At 46.3% G+C, this 22,059-nt stretch overlaps 2 protein-coding genes across 6 annotated transcripts in view; one reads left to right on the plus strand and one right to left on the minus strand.

Moving 5' to 3' along the window:
- The window catches only part of LOC144738160 (uncharacterized), a 443,570-nt gene that overhangs the window by 277,343 nt on the left and 144,168 nt on the right, over positions 1-22,059 (minus strand). The window lies entirely within an intron of this gene.
- On the plus strand, positions 7-15,570 carry LOC144738131 (uncharacterized). Of its 5 annotated transcripts, none has more exons than XM_078621060.1 (4): positions 7-68; positions 886-1,060; positions 9,163-9,264; positions 10,280-15,570. In XM_078621060.1, exon 4 carries the CDS (start codon positions 10,308-10,310, stop codon positions 12,561-12,563), a length of 2,256 nt encoding a protein of 751 aa, XP_078477186.1. In that variant the 5' UTR covers positions 7-68; positions 886-1,060; positions 9,163-9,264; positions 10,280-10,307; the 3' UTR covers positions 12,564-15,570. The 5 variants fall into 5 exon arrangements, with proteins under 5 accessions (XP_078477186.1, XP_078477187.1, XP_078477184.1 ...); XM_078621061.1 differs by lacking the exon at positions 9,163-9,264 and adding an exon at positions 9,334-9,372; XM_078621058.1 differs by lacking the exon at positions 9,163-9,264 and having other exon boundaries at positions 9,334-15,570.

A 22,059-nucleotide genomic window follows, 5' to 3' on the forward strand; every position in this document is an offset into this window, starting at 1 on the left:
TGCTGCCGCGTGACGTCACGAGACACCAGGAAGCTGCCAGTCCACACGCGCGCTCACTGAGATCCGAGGTGAGAAGTTGACATCGTGGTGGTGGTTGTTGTGGTGGTTGTTGTTGTGGTTGTTGTGGTTGTTGTTGTTTACCCAGGTAGAGCCTCGCTCCTCTCGTAGGGATATCAATTGAGTAGCAGCGAGGATGGAATCGATGTCCAGGTTAGAACATTACAACGCGGGGCCTAGCCATGCGGGGCCTTGTCTCCTGCCCTCGCCTGATTGCATTTGCTTTAATTCTCTGCTTAAGTTTAATTTGTCTTCATCTGGCTCACTACTTAGAATTTTTTTTCTTTAAAATATTTCTACAGTTTTTTTTATCCTACCAGGTCAAGCCGACTTCAGCTGCTATACCGCTCTTGTTTTCAGACGCGACCAGTTCACAAAAAGTGGCTTTTCCAAGGTTTCACTGTAATTTGTTTGTGTGTGATATATTGTACTAGGGTGGCAAGATGTCAACTACCTCACATGGTATGCAGAATGGCGTGGGTTCGATTCCAACCCTGACGCATTTATGATTGCAGTTTACATTTTTTATTTTTTCTCTCTCTCCCTGTTGTGGCATTGATTTTTCTCCACATTTAGAAACATGCATTTTGAGAATTTTGCTGCAAAACATTTCCATATTATACCCCACAAAGTTGAGCTATCATTTGTGTCCAGGTCGATTCTGAAAAAGAACTATGCAGCTCAGTGGGCCTCACCTGGTAAAATAAAAATATTGTACTGTGTTTCAGGGTTTTTCAATTTAATTTCTTATTTAGCAGTTAAAGATTATGTTTCAGGAGGGTCCTGCATTGGACTGTTTGACCACCACCAAATATATTTTGAGTTTAGGTTTGGAAGAAAAACGGAAAACCCAGTGGAACACCAATGCCGACGGTGACGGCCGACGCCAGGATAGCGGCCACGGGCTTGAAGCGAGGGCAACCCGGCTCTTGTCCCAAGAAAGGAATCCGCTCCCCGCTGCCCTCCACGGTGGCTGCACGCTGAGCCCCAACTTTCCCAGGAGGTCGGTACCTGCAATACACTCGTGGCATAACACGCTCGACACGTATAACTCCTGGTTACACACCTGGTGTCCGTGGCGACCCTTAAGGGTGACCCTCCCCAGCAGTCCCATCCCACTTCCACTTGCAGTGTGCAGCGCACGATCCGGGGCCTGTAGGCGGCTCACGTCAACCCCGATCACGCTGCAGTGTGTTGCACTCACGAGTGACGTTACCGCCGCCCCCGTGTCCAGCAGAATCCGGGTACGCCGCCTGTTCACCTGCCCTTCTACGAGCGACGTGGCCCCCATTATTCCTGCCACCAGCTCCCGCAGCCAGTCACCCGCAGTCGCCGCATTCTGGGGTGTTGTTGTCGGCATCTGTGTGGGGGTCACTCGCTCACCATTATCACGAAAGTTTATTTGTGTTGGGACCACGTGGATTGCACCCCTCTGTGGTCCCCTCTTTAGGGAGGCCTTGGTGTTTAACCCTGATGCTTCTCTCACGCGGGCGATCTGGGGACTGTCTCTCACGAGATGCCCCCATTGGTCGCATAGATAGCACGCAAGGGGAAGGGCGGTGTCTCCATAAGAGGCCCCTTGCCCACTCCCCCTTACCCTCCCAGTGCGCATTTGTTCGAGTTCTGCCTCTTATTGAGATACTCGCCTGGTTAGCCCCCCGACCATGGAGCATAGCCCTCCCACCTCGGATTGGACTATCTCCGCTGTGGACTGCAGCTTGGTCACATTCAGGTGTACTTGGGTCACCTCCCCGCATACTTGGGTTACCTCCTCGCGTACTTGGGTCGCATGGCCTGTGATATCTCTTATGCCGGTCTGTATCCCTACCACCCATCCTGGGGTTGTCTGACGGGGTCCCGGAGGCTCCCTCGTCCCCCCCCCCCCTCACCTCCTCCTCTGGAAGAAGACTTGGGGTGTTATATGGGGGATATGGGCAGTTCGCATCTGGCTGACACCCCGTTGTGCTTGTCAGATGCTGCTGAACTTTCTCGATGGCGAGGTCATCGATGATCTCGGCAGTGTATCCCGGCCGTGCGCTCTGTGTTAGCAAGCGTGATTTATTTTCGTGCGCGCTCATGGAGATCTGAAGTGAGAAGTTCACATCGTGGTTATTGTTGTCGTGGTGGTAGTTGTTGTTTACCCAGGTAGAGCCTCACTCCTTCTCTGTCTTGTAGGGAGGCCGCTTTGGATTGCACCACTCTTCGATTTCACATTAACATGCTAATTTATTACATTAACATCACTTGCCCCGGCCACTTCTTTAAGACCCTTGGGCTACACCCATTTCAAACCTTTTAAAACAGTCTGCCTCAGCAGCAGACCATGCATTTTCTATCAGAGTGTTTTTTTTGCATTCTGACCACAAGTATTGTGGTTAATGCACACATGATTCCTTGTCAAAGGTTTCAGTTTGGTGTTTTAACATCTTAACACCTGTTTTGTTGCCAGAAAAACAGGGAAAACCTATTCTCATATTTTGGTACTGGCAAAGGTTCCATGATGAAATATTACAGTATATTAGAGGTGAGCCGTGCGTGTGCAGAGAGGACAATAAGGAGCCGGAAGTTAATGAATTTTGTGGCAAAAATGCAGGCCTGATTATATGTAAGGATAATGTGGTAAATGAGAAAAAATATAGCAGCGGCGGGGTGTTGGAGTGTGCAGGTGTTACAGGTGTTGAAGGTGAACAGGTAAGGTAAAAATTGTGTGAAAAACATAATAACTTTCCCTTGAGTACGCATGGAATTTTTGATGTGTGTTTGTTTCAAAGTGTTGGTGCAATTGGTTCTCAAAAAAACACAGTAAGTCTGCTTTATTTATATACATTTATACTCATCTTGGAATGTTTTGTATACGGTTTCTCCACATTTATTTCAGTAATTTAGTTTATTTGGAATACAATACAGTACTTATTTCAATTGTGATGTATATTTTAGTTGCCGTTTACCTAACCCTATTATTTAGGTAAGGCTTAAGTATTGAATATTGCCATTCTACCTTTCACATGGCACTTTCCAAGAATGTAACCTCCTCGCTATTTAAGGGGCTGCAGTATTTTCTGTCCATCAGCTATAGCACAGGAGTACGGATTTTCAGCAGAAACTAGATCTCTGCTTTCTTGGTGTAATTACGGCCTATAGTACCATAAAGAAGCTTGGGGTTTTGGATTGTTTTTTGTTTTAGATATCTCTGCCTCTGCTCACATTCGTTGAGGATTTTTATGATTTTTGGATGGCCCATCTAAAGCTGCGTGACCCGGAGTCGGATCCCTTTCCTGTTCAATTTGGCCTGTGGACGAAATTCCCTCTGGCCCCATGCATTACATTACGTAACATTTTCAAATAATTGTGTTTTGAGAAGCTCGCAATGGCCCTATAAAAAATGCATTTCATAGAGTAACAATGATACCCTAATCGATGCCTGGTTCTAGTCAAGGGATCGTCCCCGGCTGGTCAACCATGTTACGCATGTTGATGATCTGGTCATGGCTACTCAATGATATTGAGTTGGAGAATCGTGTTCTGTACCTGGAGAATTCCATGACGAAATGGGGCCTTGCATATGTTCTACAAAAAGATCACCTCCCTGGGAAAATCTTGACCTAAAGCTTTCGTAACTGCAGGAATTCATATTCTTTGGGTCTTTCGGTTAAGTGACGTGACTTTACCAAAAGACCCAAAGAACACCTCCCTGGGAATTTAATGTCATTCAACACTGCACCTGCTCAGCTCTCCATGAATAATCAGGTCGTTCTACACGTGGTGGAGGAGCTCCTATAACTGGTTAATGTGTTCACGACCAGCTCTGGTTTGGCATCCAAAGTCTCACTTCAAATTAGTCTAGCAGCATTCTTTCATTAGGCTCTGTAACACTATGTTGGAGCTGCCTGGACTTTTTTTCTATACCAATGTAATAAACCTTCTTGAGACGGCTTCCGGAATCAGTCCTTTTTATTTTCAACTTCTTTGTAATATGGAAGGAAAATTCCTGTAACGATTCCAACCACCGAGCCAATTGGCCTGACGGCTGGTCCAATTTCAAGGAGTATTGCAAAGCCGCATGATCAGTGCGAACGAGGAATTTCCTTCCATACAGGTACGGCCGGTACAATCGAACAAAATGCACAATCGCCAAAAGTTCCCGCTTTGTCACGCAATATCGCGTTTCCGCAGGGGACAGAACCCTGCTGCCGTACGCCACCACTCGCTCAACCCCGTCCTTACGTTGCGACAAAACGGCCCCAATGCCGATATCACTAGCATCCGTATCAAGGATGAACGGCTGTGAGAAGTCTGGGTAATCTAGCGTAGGCGCCGTGGCGAGGTGTTCCCGAAGTGATCTAAAAGAACTTTCTTCTTCCGCTCCCCATTTAAACCTTTGATTTTTGCCCGTTAGAACGTGTAATGGTTTCACCAACGTCGCAAAGTTCTTAACGAAGCGGCGATAATAGGAAGCGAATCCAATAAACCGCCGAACATCACCCACGGAAGTGGGTGTGGGCCACTTCTCGAACACATTTGATTTTCAGAGGGTCAGTGGACACGCCGTCCGAGCTGACAATATGACCCAAGTAACGGATGGAGTGTTGCAAAAGGTGACATTTTCTAGGCTTAAACTTGAGGTCAGCCGCCCGCATTCTTTGGAAAACCGTCTCCAGGCGTTGGAGGTGTTCCTCGAACGTGCGGCTGAAAACAATGATATCGTCTAAATATATGAAGCACGTTTCCCACTGTAGTCCAGCCAACACCAATTCCATGAGCCGTTGAAACGTCGCTGGAGCCGCATTCAAGCCCATAGGCAACCGATTGAATTCAAAGAGACCTTGCGGCGTGCGGAATGCCGTTTTGGCTTTTGACTCATCATCGAGGGGAAGCTGCCAAAAGCCCGAGGACAGATCAAGGGTGGAAAATAATTTAGCACCCGATAAAGCATCCAATGAGTCATCCATCCTCGGTAAAGGGTACGCGTCCGCCACCGAAATTTTGTTCAACCGGCGGAAATCAACGCAAAATCTTGTACCACCATCTTTTTTCTTAACCAGAACGACGGGCGCGCCCCAAGGGCTGTTGGACGGCGAAATAATATCCGCCGCCAGCAATTCATCTACTGCTCCGCGCACGTGTTCCCTTTCCGCTGGGCTCATGCGATGAGGGTGCATACAGATGGGAGGTGTCGCACCGGTGTCAATATGGTGCGACAAAAGCGACGTGCGGCCGAGGTCCAAATTCATTTCTGCTGAAAACATCCGCATACCGTAGCAATAATGAACGCAGAGCATTCCTTTGCTCATTCGACAAAGAAGAATTTTCCCCGCATGAATCTGCGATCCAGCGTTCTTGCGAACAATCGTGTGGAGGCCCACCAGCGGGCATCCGGGCGCGCGGCGTTTCGTCACAAGAGGCGAAATCGGTAGTGGCGTGAGCCAGCACCGATCCCTCCGGAACAACAACGCGGTCAGGTCCCCCATTCAACACCTGTATGAAAGGTGCCTGACCTGGTCGCACGATCGTTTGTGCCGCCGCCAAGGAAAAAGATTTAGCTACCGAATTTGATGGGGATAATAGCACGCCCTTCGCATTCCTTTCAATTTGAAGGGGTTTTCGGTAACGCAGCGGAATGAGCATTTGCGCTCCCGACGGAACCTCCACCGTAGCAGCGACTACGGCAGTAACTGCGTTACCTGTAGGCGCACTGGCCAGCAGGGAAGGCAGGAACGACATCCTACGACCCCCCGGCATTTCCAAATAATCCTGGTCGACCCGTATTTTCAGCAGCATCCGGCGCAGGAAATCAGTACCAAGCAAGCATGGGACAGCTAGCGAGCGAGAGATCAACACAGGTCCTGCGGCGGTAATATTTCCGATAGCGATGCTCACATCTACCTGACCACAGATACCCATGCTACCCCCATTTGCGGCAACACACGCATCATTAACCCTGCGTATCCGCGACGTAGGAATGGACAACAAATGAAAAATAACATCTGAAATGATGGTGGCAGATGCGCCAGTGTCCACCAAAATACGGACATCAACGCCGTCGATGGTACCCCGTACCGTCGACGAGCCTGACGCCGCAGCCACAACCCTGCGAGCCAATTTCTTCCACTGTGCAGCAGAGTGTGTAAATGGTGCAGGAGAAGTAAAATGATCCTTAAGAGTGTAAGAATGAGTGCGAGTGGATGAATGATGTGACACGACCTGCCGGGTGTCCGATTTGTGCCGACTCGCCCGAGGTTGTTGCAGTTCCGCAGCAGGTGGAGGAGATGGAGGTCCCCTTGGCGGAAGAGGCGACAGCAGAGGTCGGCAGCGGCAGTCGCGGGTGAAATGGCCTCGTCTGCCGCACTTGAAACACGCGGCCGTCGTCGGCCGGCGGTCGGATGACCCGGCCCCCGCACGTGGACGGCCTGCGTAGTCACCACGCTGGTCGCGCAGCCGCCGTCCCGGAATCCCATGCGGAACAGCAGCAGCCAGCACGTCGTCGTCGCCAGAGTCGTCGGAGCAGTGCACGACCCGTCGTGGAGACCACCCCAAGGGCGGCCTGTCGATTTCGGGTTTCCCCGTCCACGCCGCCATCTGGTCCCAGCGCTTGATGTTAAACTTAGCGTCCAGGCAGCGCGCCACCCATCGCGATGTAAGCGGTTCGTGGCCGCACACTGATAGAGAAATGTTGAGCTCCTGAGACAACTCCAGCATCCAGCATACGGGAAAGGATGAGAGGATCCAAATGATCGGCCGTCGCGTCGGGATAGGCAGCCATGGCCAGCGCCATCAACGCCCCCCGATAAGCCAAAGGCGACTCCTCCGATCCTCGGCGATGCGACATAAATTTTCTGGTGGCTGACGTCGGTGGGTCGTAAAATTCCGCCATCTCTGCGAATGCATCTCGCAGTGTCTTCTTCTTGGACGCCGGGATGGAGCGGAAGACCCCCAGAGAAACATCATCAAGCAGTGTAGGTAGCGCTCCCAGCGCCTCCTCCTCCGTCCAATGCACGGATCTAAAGGCTGACTCGAAGCGCCACGTAAAAGCACTCCAATCGCCCCCGGCGAGAAATTCTTTAATCTGTGGAAGGCGATGTCTGCGGTGGCAAGCGCGCGCCGCGGGCGTCTCCGACTGCGGTTCCCGCGCTCCACCCGTCGCAGGCAAAATGGCGTCCGGCGGCCGCGTGGCGGCAGGCGCGCCCAAAATGGCGGCCGACGGCTCCAGCGCAGCCGCCCCGCCCAAAACGTCGGCTTCTTCCCGCGTGGCAGGAGCAATGGCGGACTCCGATTTTTTTTGTAGGACCCCTTCCCGCGGCGTCCAGCTGATCCGCAATCTGGCGACCCACGGCTGGTGAGGACGCTACCGCGGTCACCAGACTCAGCAGAATGACGCGTAACGACCCGATCTGTTCCGCCATCAGCCGCCATCCGTCTTTCGTTCCTGCGGTGGTCACATCTTCTCCCAGTCGACGCTGAGAGGCGTCGAGGAGAGCAGTATCAGCAGGCGGCATAGGGGCTGTAGCCCCCAACAGCTCATCTTCGTCCGTCTCGGCCTCTTCCTCCGATGGAGGCTCGGGCAGGTTCTTTTTTCTGAGGTGCTTGGTCATCTTGACGATCGTCCAAACGGTCGCAGAAGAACTTCTGACACCAATGTAATAAACCTTATTGAGACGGCTTCCGGAATCAGTCCTTTTTATTTTCAACTTCCACAGTTACACTTCACACACTCCCCGTTGCTGACAGACAACGGAAAGCGGGCAGACTTCCCGCCAAGTCCCCACCGCGCACGTGGCACCCAGAGCCCCGTACGCGCGTGGCTCCTGCTCTTCTCGTTCCCAAGTCTGCTCCCGACTTCTCTCTCCCTCGCTCTCTTAATCCCTTCGTCACGTGGTACCCCCCAGACAATCCTCCGTAGACAGCGTTGACCGTTCCCGATGGTTCCCTGTCAATCCCGGGACCACGCCTCTGATCCGGCTTCCCATTAGCTGAGGCCCCGATTGTCCAGGCCAATCACCCCTGCTAACATGCCGTGATCACGCCGAGGCCATGCTCCCTGGCTCACCCCTTATTGGCTACAAAGCGGGACCGGCAAGCCAATCCCCACGTGAACCCTCTATGGCTGTTATTACACAAAGCTGTGAGTGTCCATCGCCAAGGTCTAGTCCAGGGGTCGGCAACCTGCGGCTCCGGAGCCGCATGCGGCTCTTTTGAACCTTGACCGCGGCTCCGGGGCGGATGCTAGCGAGGGGAGGAGGCGCACTGTGACACCTGCTCTGGCGTTGCCGCTGCTGACAGGTCGCCGCTCAGCTCCACACTGCCCGCCCGGTGACAGGCAATAACGTTGCCGTTGCTTTGTCACATGTTTGGAAGAAGTAAAAACCTTCCTGGGCAGCAAAGAGCTCACCTTTGCTGAGCTGGAACAGCCAGAGTGGCTGGAAAAATTACATTTTATGGTAGACATGACAGCACATCTAAACACGCTAAATACAACCCTTCAGGGGAAAGGAGGCACAGCCCTGCACATGCTGGAGGAGGTTTTGGCATTCGAGCGCAAGTTGACAGTGTTTGTCAAAGATTTACAGAGAGGTACACTGTCTCACTTTCCCTCTTTGAGAGAGTTCAAACAAAGTCATGATACGATAAATTTGGAATATTTCAAGTCTGCAATCACCACAATGCAAAGTTCGTTTGGGAAACGATTCTGTGAGTTCAGAGAGGAAAAAACGACATTATCCTTCCCTGTCACTCCCCTGGCGATCGATCCATCCCTATTGAATATGACTGCATTTGCAGGTGTAAGTCAACCTGATCTTGAGATGGAACTGGCCGATATAGCCGACAAAGATATATGGGTGTCCAAGTTCAAATGCTTGACCGCTACTCTTGAGGATGTTGCCCGTCAGAAGGCCATTCTGGCTCAGAATCATAAATGGAGTGATATTGAAAACCTTCCCAAACAGGACAAACTTGTATTCGAAACATGGAATGCCATCCCCAACACTTATATAAACATGAAAAAGTATGCATTTGGAGTCCTGTCGATCTTCGGCTCCACATATGTATGTGAGCAGGTCTTCTCCAACATGAACTATATTAAAAACAAACATCGATCACGCCTCACAGATGACAGCTTGCAAGCCTGTGTGAAAATGAAGGTGACGTCTTACAGCCCTGATGTGCAGACACTGTGCACTGAGGTTCAGGAGCAAAAATCCCATTAACCAGGTAATTTAGCTATTAATTTGCAAAAATATATTTTACATTGTTAAGTGAAAAAGTCCTTTTTTTATTCAGATTGACAGCTGACTGCACGATCCTGTATATAGCAATAAGGTAAGAAACAATATATGCAGTGTTATATTTGTTTTAATAGTTGCAATGGTTTTGCGGCTCCCAGTTTATTTTTTCCTTCGGAAACGGGTCCAAGTGGCTCTTTATGTCTTAAAGGTTGCAGACCCCTGGTCTAGTCCATTGCAAAGGTCTCGTCAAAAAAACAGGCAATAGTCTACATTATAGACTGCCAATACACTCGCCGATGTTAAGAACCAGGCTACAGTCTACATTAGGCGTTTTTTTTCTTCTATTCACTTTATTTGTATTATTATTTTCTATCTACGTGACTTTACCGAAATAACCAGAGAATATGAATTCCTGCTGTCACGAAAGTTTTAAGTCAAGATTTTCCCAGGGAGGTGATCTTTTTCTAGAACATATGCAAGGCCCCATTTCATCATGGAATTCAACAGGTACAGAACAAAATTTTATAAGAATGGAAACAGTCAGGAAATTAACACTGCACATATGCAGCTTAAGTTAGATCTGTTCATCCTCGCATTCAAGCTCATCTGAGCCTGGCTTCACACCTCTAAGTTGCAAATGAACATTAATTTATACATTTCTGCATAATACAAATAGTGTTCTTTTCAACAGCCTTTGCTATGTTAGCTAATTTTTCTTAAATAAATATTCCTGTTGTAGCGAAACAACCAAAATTGTGTGCTTGGAGTTTTTGGTAAACATTAATTTTGAAGACACTAGGGTGTCCAGGCATATTTATGACCATTTGCCCTCGCATTGTGTGCCTTAACAGCCCTTTGTGATGAATTGGGGAATCTCGTTCACTATATCATGAAAATATGAATATTTATAGATGTGTACGTCATGTGTGACTGTGTTTATATGCATTCTTCTGTGCCTCAATACTCACATAGATGGTGTGGACATGCTTTTCTGTTTGCAGCTGACGCTCTCTCTGCAGAATTGGCCTGATGGAGCAAAGGCACTCAGCGCAGTTCAGTACAAGAAGGAAACAATGCGACCAGCATGCAAACAGCACGGATCGTACTGGAAACTTGACACAGCACCAGAGAACACACACAGGAGAGAAACCCTTAGAGTGCTGTGTGTGTGGGAAGGCATTTTCAGATTCATCTACTCTTAAACAACACCAGAGAACACACACAGGAGAGAAACCTTTTAAGTGCACTCTGTGTGGGAAGGCGTTTGCACAGTCATCACATCTTAAGAACCACCAGAGAACACACACAGGAGAGAAACCTTTCAAGTGCACTGTGTGTGAGAAGGCGTTTGCATGGTCATGCCTTCTTAAATCACACCAGAGAACACACACAGGAGAGAAACCTTTCAAGTGCACTGTGTGTGAGAAGGCGTTTGCACGGTCATCCATTCTTAAATCACACCAGAGAACACACACAGGAGAGAAACCTTTCAAGTGCACTCTGTGTGGGAAGGCGTTTGCAAAGTCATCAAATCTTCAGACCCACCAGAGAACACACACAGGAGATCAACCCTTCAAGTGCAGTGTGTGTGGGAAGGCATTTTTAGATTCATCTACTCTTAAACAACACCAGAGAACACACACAGGAAAGAAACCTTTTAAGTGCAGTGTGTGTAAAAAGGTGTTTGCATGGTCATCCATTCTTAAATCACACCAGAGAACACACACAGGAGAGAAACCTTTTAAGTGCACTCTGTGTGGGAAGGCGTTTGCACAGTCATCACATCTTAAGAACCACCAGAGAATACACACAGGAGAGAAACCTTTCAAGTGCACTGTGTGTGAGAAGGCGTTTGCATGGTCATGCCTTCTTAAATCACACCAGAGAACACACACAGGAGAGAAACCTTTCAAGTGCACTGTGTGTGAGAAGGCGTTTGCACGGTCATCCATTCTTAAATCACACCAGAGAACACACACAGGAGAGAAACCTTTCAAGTGCACTCTGTGTGGGAAGGCGTTTGCAAAGTCATCAAATCTTCAGACCCACCAGAGAACACACACAGGAGATCAACCCTTCAAGTGCAGTGTGTGTGGGAAGGCATTTTTAGATTCATCTACTCTTAAACAACACCAGAGAACACACACAGGAAAGAAACCTTTCAAGTGCACTGTGTGTGAGAAGGCATTTTCATGGTTGTCATATCTTCAGACCCACCAAAGAACACACACAGGAGAGAAACCTTTTAAGTGCAGTGTGTGTGGGAAGGCGTTTGCAAAGTCATCAATTCTTCAAACCCACCAGAGAACACACACAGGAGATAAGCCCTTCAAGTGCAGTGTGTGTGGGAAGGCATTTTTTGATTCATCTACTTTTAAACAACACCAGAGAACACACACAGGAAAGAAACCTTTCAAGTGCACTGTGTGTGAGAAGGCGTTTGCACGGTCACCAGATCTTCAAAGACACCAGAGAACACACACAGGAAAGAAACCTTTCAAGTGCACTGTGTGTGAGAAGGCGTTTGCACAGTCATCACATCTTCAAAGACACCAGAGAACACACACAGGAGAGAAACCCTTCAAGTGCACTGTGTGTGAGAAGGCGTTTTCAGATTCATCTACTCTTAAACAACACCAGAGAACACACACAGGAGATAAACCTTTTAAGTGCAGTGTGTGTGGGAAGGCGTTTGCAAAGCCATCAATTCTTAAATCACACCAGAGAACACACACAGGAGAGAAACCTTTCAAGTGCACTGTGTGTGAGAATGCGTTTTCAAGTTCATTTTATTTTAAAAGACACCAGAGAATACACAAAGGAGATAACCCCTTCAAGTGCAGTGTGTGTGAGAAGGAATTTTTACAGTCATCACATCTTAAAAAACACCAGAGAACACACACGCATCAGAAAATCCACAAGAAGTGTAATCTGAAATCGGCTTGTGAAAGTCAAAGTGCTGCAATGACCCCATTGTTCATGAAACAAGAACCAGAAGACAACCCTAGCCTGGACACTTTTAAAGGTATCAAGGTAAAATATGAAGAGGCGAAGGTGACATGTGAAGAAGTAACAGTGAAGAGCGTAGAAGTGAAGGTTAAATTTGAAGATGATTCAACTCCAAAATCAGACCTTCACATAGATGGAGGCAGTGTGAAGCAGGAACTAAATTCTGACTGTGAGGCAGAGCGAGGCAACTCCCAGGAGTTTGTGGATGTGGAGGTGTGGGTGGACTTCTTAGACAATACAAAGTCAAATGGAGACCAGGTAGATGTGCAAGCTTGAGACAATTAAGCTCCAATGGATGCACCTTTGTCACAGGCCTTTCTAATGAATATAATGTGAAGTTGAACACTCAATTTCTCGGTTCAAACTGCAGTGTAAGAGTGGCCAGTATTTGTGGATCTGTGGGTTGGGTCGTTCTCGAATCAGGAGCGACTCATGTGTTTTTTTAACATATCTCATCTTAAACACTCGAAGGGTGCCCATAATGGGCATCTGCCCTTGTTTGCCACAAGATGACCGTTCACTGGCTTGCATGTGGATATGAGTTTGTAAGTCGGGGGCGATGATTGATATACCAGTCGGATTTGAACCTTGAACCTCTGCAACAAATAGAGAATGTACTACTACTTGGCTTCCCTCTATGAGAGTGCTGCACATATAGGCCTAATCTCGTCAGAGATCAACTTGTAAATACGTTGTGACGTGATGCAGTACAGTTCATTATAGTAATAAAATGTTGCCAATGTGCCTTTTGATTCTTTTGAATCATAATTGAAAGAATACCTGTCTGATTCTGTACGTACATGCAACATTTTGTGTATTAATGTCAAACATGGAATATGTGATGTCCGGACAAAGTATCTGTTTTGGTGGTACGGGTCAAAGGGTATTTTTGTGAATCAGGCCGCATCTGACTCTGGGGCAACTCATTGTCTTTGAAATCGGGAGCATAGTCGGATAATTTATCAGTTAAGGTATGCCACTTAAAAGTTACGTATAGGAGATACATTCTCCACAACAACACTAATTATCATTTTGTACTACGTATATACATTTTGTCGAACTGAGACTTGAAATGGACCTTGCTGATGAACATCAGTTGAAGCAAAGCCCGACTGTTGAGACATTGTACACCAAAACCAGTCCACAGGTGGCCTGTACTGAACACATGCATTCCTAAAAGGCAGTGTTATTTATAGTTTGTGTAAAACATTTGAAGGCATCGCGGATTTTTGTTACAGATTTGTATTCTAGCCTAGGTTTTTATTGAATTTTTACTTCCATTTAAATTAAACTTTCTGTATGTGTCCATTGATATCCCACCTTGTTTACCACATGTTTACTTAAATATGTAGACGCTTCCTCTGAAGACATCACCTCAAATTAACGAGTGGGTTACGTCAGGGCCTCCTCCTCTCTGGCTTGTGATGTCACCAAGAGCAGAACTCGCCTCCTCGGAATCTAACGACTGCACTGTCTTGGAATGCATTTACAAAGTAATCAAATCTTCACAACTGCCAGGGAACACACATTAAAAACCACTTAATGTACACTTGGAAGGCATTTTGAATTGTTTTGTAACTGAAACACGCGTAAGGAGGTCTACAAGGAGCAGAGTCTGAGATTGACGTGTGAAATTTGAAGTTCCATAAACCCATCTTTTGTGATTCAAGGACCCAATAAAGATGGCAGCTGGGAAACGTCACCATTTGTTAAGGTGACCTGTGAAGGCTCTAGGGTTTGACTTCCAGGTCGCTAATGGAGCCAGAGACTAATCACAGCCATTTGTAGATGTGGAGGTTTGGGCGGACTTTTCGTACAATGTCGAGTAGAAGCAGACAGCATGTGTGACCATTAGTGTTGGGTTGACCTGTAACCAAAAGCACGAGACACGGTTTCCCAATGTTTATTTCAATTGTTTAGTTTTTAGTTGATTTGGAATACAGTACGTATTTGAATTGTAATATAAATTTTAGTTGACGTTTACCTAACGCCATTACTTGGGTAAGGCTTACGTATTGAATATCGCGTATTTAGCCGTCGCGCGGCATTTTCCAAGAACGTAACCTCCGATATTCAAGGGGCGGCTGTATTTTCTGTCAATCGAGCAGGGGCGGTTTCTTCATTAGGGCGATTGGGCGACGCACCACCAAAGTGTGAAAGGGACTTTTTCAATCACATTCAAAATCTCATTCAACCACAAGAGTTACGCTAGCCGTTACTGTGCCTCTGGATATAGTCCAATCAGCGTCATGTCACGTTCTGTGGAGTACCGCCTCCTTTTGGGCGATTTCACTTTGGCTGAGAATCGCCCAGAGTGTTCCCATAGACTTACATTCAAAGATGTTTTTTTTCGAATGGTAGGCGCTGCAATGCATTCTCTATGGCTTCCGGGAGGGCTCGCACTAACGTGCTTACGTCATCATACGTAAGCACGTTTCAGTCAATATTATTTGTCGCCACCTAGTGGAATCTTTAATAAAAGAAACTGAGTGGATTGTAATAATAGTGAATATAGAAACAAACAAGGAGATGTATTGTAAGAGTCACTTTATTTTTCATCAATATTAAAGTTGCCTTTACATGCTTAAGCTGTTAATTTATCCATTGCATGGGTGGACCTTATCCTTATCAGTCATCCACACATTTGCCCCCCCCCCCTGAGAGATTTTGCAGGAGCCGCCACTGCAATCGAGTACAGCAGGGGAGTACGGATTTTTACTAGAAACTAGATCTCTGCTTTCTTGATGTAATTAGGGCCTATGGTACCCTAAATAGGCTTGGTGCTTTGGGTTCCTTGATTTCGATGTCTCTACCTCTGCTCACATTCGTTGAGGATTTTTATGATTTTTGGCAGGCCCATCTAAAGGTGCGTGACCAGGAGTTGGAACCATTTCCTGTTCAACTCGTCTTGTGACAGAAATTCACTCTGGCCCAATGCATTACATTTGTAATGTGAGGTTACACCTGGATGATGATGATTGGCTCTGCTGGCTTCAGCCTGCAACCAATGGGGAGTCGAGTTAGGGGCGTGGCCCTGGAGCCGTACAGTAGCTTCGGGAAAGTCCCAGGGTTGTGGCTGAGGATTGGCTGCGGGGCATCACGTGGGCCAGGGATTTAAAGGAGCGGAGAAGCCACGCTGGTGCCGTGGTCCGGAGCCTGCCACGTGGCGGGCCCCGCAGTCTCTTTCTCTCGCTGTCAGCCAACAGCGTGAAGGAGCAAGGGAACTGGAGGAACGAATGTGGTGGAAGCTGTGAACGAAACTGAATAAAGAATTCTCAATTCACGACATTGTCTCAACGGGGTTTATTACACATCACATAGCATCTTCAATAATTATGTAGTTTGAGAAGCTCACAATGGCCGTATAAATGAATTGCATTCGTCGCGGTTAAAAATAATATGCTTATCGATGACTGGTTATAGTTAAAGGATTATTCCCTGCTGGTCAGCCCTGTTGCATCTGCTGATCTGGTAATGGCTACTCAATGAGATGGCTGGCTGAGGTGCCATCTCTTGTTTTGCCGGACACACACAGTAACAATAACAACCGCCATTCGCCACTAAGTGGCGGTCACGTCACCATGGCGCTTGTGCCAGGCTATGTGCACGGGGTAGACCCAGGTGCCATGGGTCGACTGACTCAGTTGACTGGCCGATGCACCATCTGTACCCCCGACTGTGCCAACACAGTGTACACACACACACACAGTTTGTACACACACAGTGTACACATACACATTGTATACACAGTGAACACACACACACAGTTTATACACACACAGTTTGTACACAGTGTACACACACACAGTTTGTACACACACACAGTGTGTACACATACACAGTGTACACACACAATAATGTTCACGTTGTTGTTGAACTCACGCACCCAAGGGGTCTCTGTTCAAGAGAGGCAACAATAGAAATGTAATCTAAATAAACTTAAACTCTAACCCTGACCTCGCTCTCTGACGTCACCACTCATTAACCTGTCGGCGTGAGACGCGAGGGAGAGCTGTACCCCACTAGTGACGTCATGTCACCAAGGTATTCAACCCCCCAACCCCCCTTCGACCGCGCTTTTGAGCGTGACGTCACGTCTAGTTGGTCACTGTCGATTTCTGTTCCAGTAAAAATCCTTTTTTGGGAAAAGCTACGCCCAGTCACTGGCGGGTTATTAACATAATTTATTCATGAAAACCGTCTCTAGTTCATTGCAACAGGTTTAGCAGCCAAGCCCAATCACTCCACATGGGCCCGGCTTATTAACATAATTTATTCAATAACACAGCTGCTCGTTGGGGAAGGGGATTGTGTAATGAACCCCGCTAGTGACGTCATGTCACCTCCTGCTGCCGCGTGACGTCACGACATATCCGAAAGCAGCTGCACCGCGCGCGCTCTCACTGAGATCCGAGGTGAGAAGTTGACATCGTGGTGGTTGTTGTCGTGGTGGTGGTTGTTGTTGTTGTTTACCCAGGTAGAGCCTCGCTCCGTCTCTCTCTTGTAGGGATATCAATTGGGTAGCAGCGAGTATGGAATCGATTCTTTGGTTCTTTTCGGTTAAGTCACGTCTAAAAATAAAATAATAAATCAAAATAAAACAACACATTACGACGTTTCGATTGCAACACAAGCAATCATCATCAGGCATAAAAGAAATAGCAACAAAAATCTAACTAGAAAACTATAGACCGACATACAAGCAGACAGACATCACAACGGCACACATAGAGAGGAGTATACAGGCACACGAAAATTAAATAACCTAGTAAAATATTGAAATGTGATGTAATACAACACAGAGAGTCGGTTAACACACAATTAACGCATGGCCTGGTTGACTACGTGTTTCAAAATTTGCTAAGTTAGGATTTTAAGTGTGAGCAACAAATATCTAACTAGAAAACTATAGACAGACATACAAGCAGAAAGACATCACAGCGGCACACAGAGAGAGGACACAAATCGGCTGTGTGAGCAACAAAAATCTAACTAGAAAACTATAGACAGACATACAAGCAGACAGACATCACAACGGCACACAGAGAGAGGACACAAATCGGCACAAAGAGATGGTCGTTTCTGTGACGGTCCCTTAAATATAGAGAGGAGGGGGAGGGGACGGGGGGAGGGAGAGGGCGGGGAGATCAATGAGTGCACGCCAACGTACTCCCATTGTAAGTGAGATGATAGACGCGGCAGGGGAGGCAAACCTGAAAATTAGGACAAACGTCGTAATGTGTTGTTTTATTTTGATTTATTATTTTATTTTTAGACGTGACTTAACCGAAAAGAACCAAAGAATAATTCCTGCAGTCACGAAAGCTCCCAAATTAAGATTGAACCACTTCTACGGGGAAGTTTTAAACTTATCCTTTTTTCTTTCTGGCTATTTGTTCTCTCTGCCTGTGTCCTCTCCTTGAAATTTCACACTTAAAATTCTAACTTAGCAAATTTTGAAACACGTAATAAACCAGGCTATGCGTTAATTGTGTGTTAACCGACTCTCTGTGTTGTATTACATCACATTTCGATAATTTACTAGGTTATTTAATTTTCGTGTGCTTGTCTCCTAATTTTCAGGTTTGCCTCCCGTGCCGCGTCTATCATCTCACTTACAATGGGAGTACGTTGGCGTGCACTCATTGATCTCCCCGCCCTCTCCCTCCCCCCCGTCCCCTCCCCCTCCTCTATATATTTAAGGGACCGTCACAGAAACGACCATCTCTTTGTGCCGATTTGTGTCCTCTCTCTGTGTGCCGTTGTGATGTCTGTCTGCTTGTATGTCTGTCTATAGTTTTCTAGTTAGATTTTTGTTGCTCACACAGCCGATTTGTGTCCTCTCTCTGTGTGCCGCTGTGATGTCTGTCTGCTTGTATGTCTGTCTATAGTTTTCTAGTTAGATATTTGTTGCTCACACTTAAAATTCTAACTTAGCAAATTTTGAAACACGTAGTCAACCAGGCCATGCGTTAATTGTGTGTTAACCGACTCTCTGTGTTGTATTACATCACATTTCAATATTTTACTAGGTTATTTAATTTTCGTGTGCCTGTATACTCCTCTCTATGTGTGCCGTTGTGATGTCTGTCTGCTTGTATGTCGGTCTATAGTTTTCTAGTTAGATTTTTGTTGCTATTTCTTTTATGCCTGATGATGATTGCTTGTGTTGCAATCGAAACGTCGTAATGTGTTGTTTTATTTTGATTTATTATTTTATTTTTAGACGTGACTTAACCGAAAAGAACCAAAGAATAATTCCTGCAGTCACGAAAACTCCCAAATTAATATGGAATCGATGTCCAGGTTGGAACATTACAACGCGGGGCCTTGCCATGCGGGGCCTTGCCTCCTGCCCTCGCCTGATGGCATTTGCTTTAATTATCTGCTCAAGTTTAATTTGTCTTCATCTGGCTCACTACTTTGAAATTTGTTTCTTTTAATTATTTCTACAGTTTTTTTTTATCCTACCAGGCCAAGCCCACTTCAGCTGCTATACCGCTCTTGTTTTCAGAAGCGACCTGCCCACAGCAAAGTGGCTTATCAACGTGTGGAAATGTGTATCGGTCAAACACTCTAAAGGGAGGGAAAAACCATGTGGATCCGGAGGAAAATCCACACGACCACAAGGAGAGAGACACGCAAATTATAAATATACATCCTTAATACAGGTTTGTTTGGGTTAGATCGCGTAAAAATAGAAATGTGTTGGTAAACCCGACAGCCAATTAGGAAGGGGTTGTCACATAAACAGCACGTGGCCAATTCGTCACGAGTGCAGCACTACACCGGTTGTGTGTTGGAGAGCCAAGCCACAACATTTACAATCTGACTACGACGTTTCGCCAGTAATTACAACCAGCTTCAGCAGGCGACAACCAAATGTTGTGCCTTGGTTTTGTGGGAAGATGCATCGGGTCGCTGGGTTTATAACGCAGCACGCTAACCATTGCACTACCGCTCCCCACTGATGCACAAATATGATCATCGGAAGTATAGTATTTATTCAATACTTGCTAAGTTACCTGGCTTTGCATAGGGTCTCAGTAATCAAACATTAAGATTAATGTCTTGCAATGTTGGCTTTATTGGAATTATTGAATTCTGCCAATGAAGTCTGTGAATGTGTGTATATTGTCACGGTTTCTTGGTTGTGTTATACAATCGCAGGGCTTGTTTGTTTCATAATGACAGCTTTTAAATTCGTTGCCTTTGGAGAGCTTCAGGATAGACAATGTTGGATGTTTTGCCATCTGGTGGGTTTAACCGAATGAAGCTTCAATTTTGACATAAATGTCAACAGCAGTTAAAGCTTACATGGATAGAAAATTTTATAATAAAAAAAAATGAAAATAAAGGTAATAAAAAAATATCACGACGTTTTGATCGAAACAAGCAATCGTCATCTCCGGTCACGTGTCCTCCGGGGTCACCCAGAGTGCCATGGCCCCTTGCAACTCTGTTCCATGGCCGGCACCCTTGCACTCTATCTTGTAGGGGCTGGCACTGCACGCAGAGCGTGGTGCCATCCATTGCTCTCAGTGCACCCCGAGTCCCGTTAGGGCCGGTAATGCATCCACCTTCAGTGGTGTCTGCGATTTCAATACATGGCATGCCGTGCCTCTCTCCCAGGCCAGCTTCACACAGTGACATCCAACGATGTCACTACACATAGCAGCTTCAATAATTATGTAGTTTGAGAAGCTCCCAATGGTCATATAAAAGCCGTAGCATTTATTACGGTTACAATGATACGCTAATCGATGCCTGGTTATAGTTAAAGGATCGTTCCCTGCTGGTCAACCATGTTACATCTGCTCATGATTTGGTAATGGCTACTCAATGAGATGGAATTAGGGATAATTCCATCGTGAAATGGGGTCTTGCAAATGTTCCACAAAAAAAATCACCTGCCTAGGAATGTCATGTCATGTCATACAACACTGCACCTGCTCAACTCTCCATGAATAATCAGGCAGTTCTACAAGTGTTGGAGGAGCTCCCATACCGGGTTGATGTGTTCACAACCAGCTTTGGTTTGGCAGCCAAAGTCTCACTTAACATTAGTCGAGCACTATTCTTTTATTAGACTGTGCAACACTGGAAGCTGCCTGGACTTTTGCTCCTTACAAAGCTGTGAGTGTCAATCGCCAAGGTCTAGTCCATATGAGACCAATTTGAGGCCACTCACATGGCCTTAAATTGCACCTATCATGGAATTAGCACTGTGATAAGGTTACTTCCAATTCGTCATGAATGGTGAATGTTTTGTTTATATATGTTAATGATCCATGTCAAATGTATGTGCATGTAAGAGTTTATCTATGTGGGGAGCGGTGGTCCAGTTATTTCACTGCATTATGAACAAACTCTAATAAAATAAAATAGATCACGACGTTTTGGGCGCAACACAGTCTGCCTCAGCAGCAGACCATGCTTTCCCACCTGATGACGGATGCTTGTGTTGCGCCCGAAACGTCGTTATTTATTTTATACCTACGTGACTTTACCGAAAGAACCAAAGAGTATGGATTCCTGCTGTTATGAAAGCTTTAAATCAAGATTAATACTGAACAATGAGGTTAAATAAAAAAAAATAGTTTATCTCTGGAACTTTTTATAAGAATAGAAACCGGTCAGGAAAATATCTCGGAACATATGCAGCTGAAGTAAGATCTGTTCATCAAAGCATTCAAGCAAATCTGAGCCACACAACTCATACTTAACTTCAAATTTTGCATTCTTTGGAAGAACGTAATCAACCAAGTAAAGTGTTAACTGTTGTGTTAGCCGACTGTGTTGCATTGCATTAAGTTCACGAGGTTGATTTCTCAAGCTTCCAATTTCTCTTCCCCTGCCGCAGATCCCATCTCCCCTTGGCTCGACATGCCTGCTGCAGATCCCATCCCCCCCCTTGTCTCTCATTAACATGCTAATTTCTATGCCCCAACCCCCCCTCTCACTATATACCTCGTCACAGAGGCGTTGCTTCTCTGTCTCTCTGCGTGTGTCTCTATGTGTGTCTCTTCTGTGTGTGTCTCTCTCTGGTTGTCTCTGTCTGTTTGTCTCTCTCCGTGTCTGTTTGTCTCTCTCTCTGTATATGTTTCTCTCCGAGCTTGCATTTACATACAGTTCTCACCTGATGACGGTTGCTTATGTTGCAATCGAAACGCTGTGCAATATTTATTTATTTATTTCCTTATACTTTCTACGTGACTTTACTGAAAGAACCAAAGAGTAATTCCTGCAGTCACAAAATCTTGAAATCAAAGATTGTATTCATTCCTCTTTGTCTCGATACTGACGTAGATGGTATGGAATACGTTTTTCTGTCTGCAGCTGACGTTTCCTCTGACGCTTCCTCTGCAGAATTGGTCTGATGGAGCAAAGGCACTCAGCGCAGCTCGGTACAAGAAGGAAACAATGCGACCAGTATCCAAACAGCACGGATCGTACTGGAAGTTTGACACAGCACTAGAGAACTCACACAGGAGAGAAACCCTTCAGGTGTAGTGTGTGTGGGAAGGGATTTTCAGATTCATCGACTCTTAAAGAACACCAGAGAACACACACAAGAAGGAAACCTTTCAAATGCACTGTCTGTGAGAAGGCATTTGCACGGGCAGCAGATCTTCAGATCCACCAGAGAACACACACAGGAGAGAAACCCTTCAAGTGCAGTGTGTGTGGGAAGGCATTTTCAAGTTCATTTTATTTTAAAAGACACCAGAGAATACACAAAGGAGATAACCCCTTCAAGTGCAGTGTGTGT

The sequence above is a fragment of the Lampetra planeri genome, chromosome 78 (genome assembly GCF_965212315.1).
Source record: "Lampetra planeri chromosome 78, kcLamPlan1.2.h2, whole genome shotgun sequence".
NCBI lineage: Eukaryota > Metazoa > Chordata > Hyperoartia > Petromyzontiformes > Petromyzontidae > Lampetra > Lampetra planeri.

Coding starts and splice junctions, on each gene's coding strand:
- LOC144738131 (XM_078621060.1), top strand. CDS start 10,308: ATGGAGCAAAGGCACTCAGCGCAGTTCAGTACAAGAAGGAAACAATGC.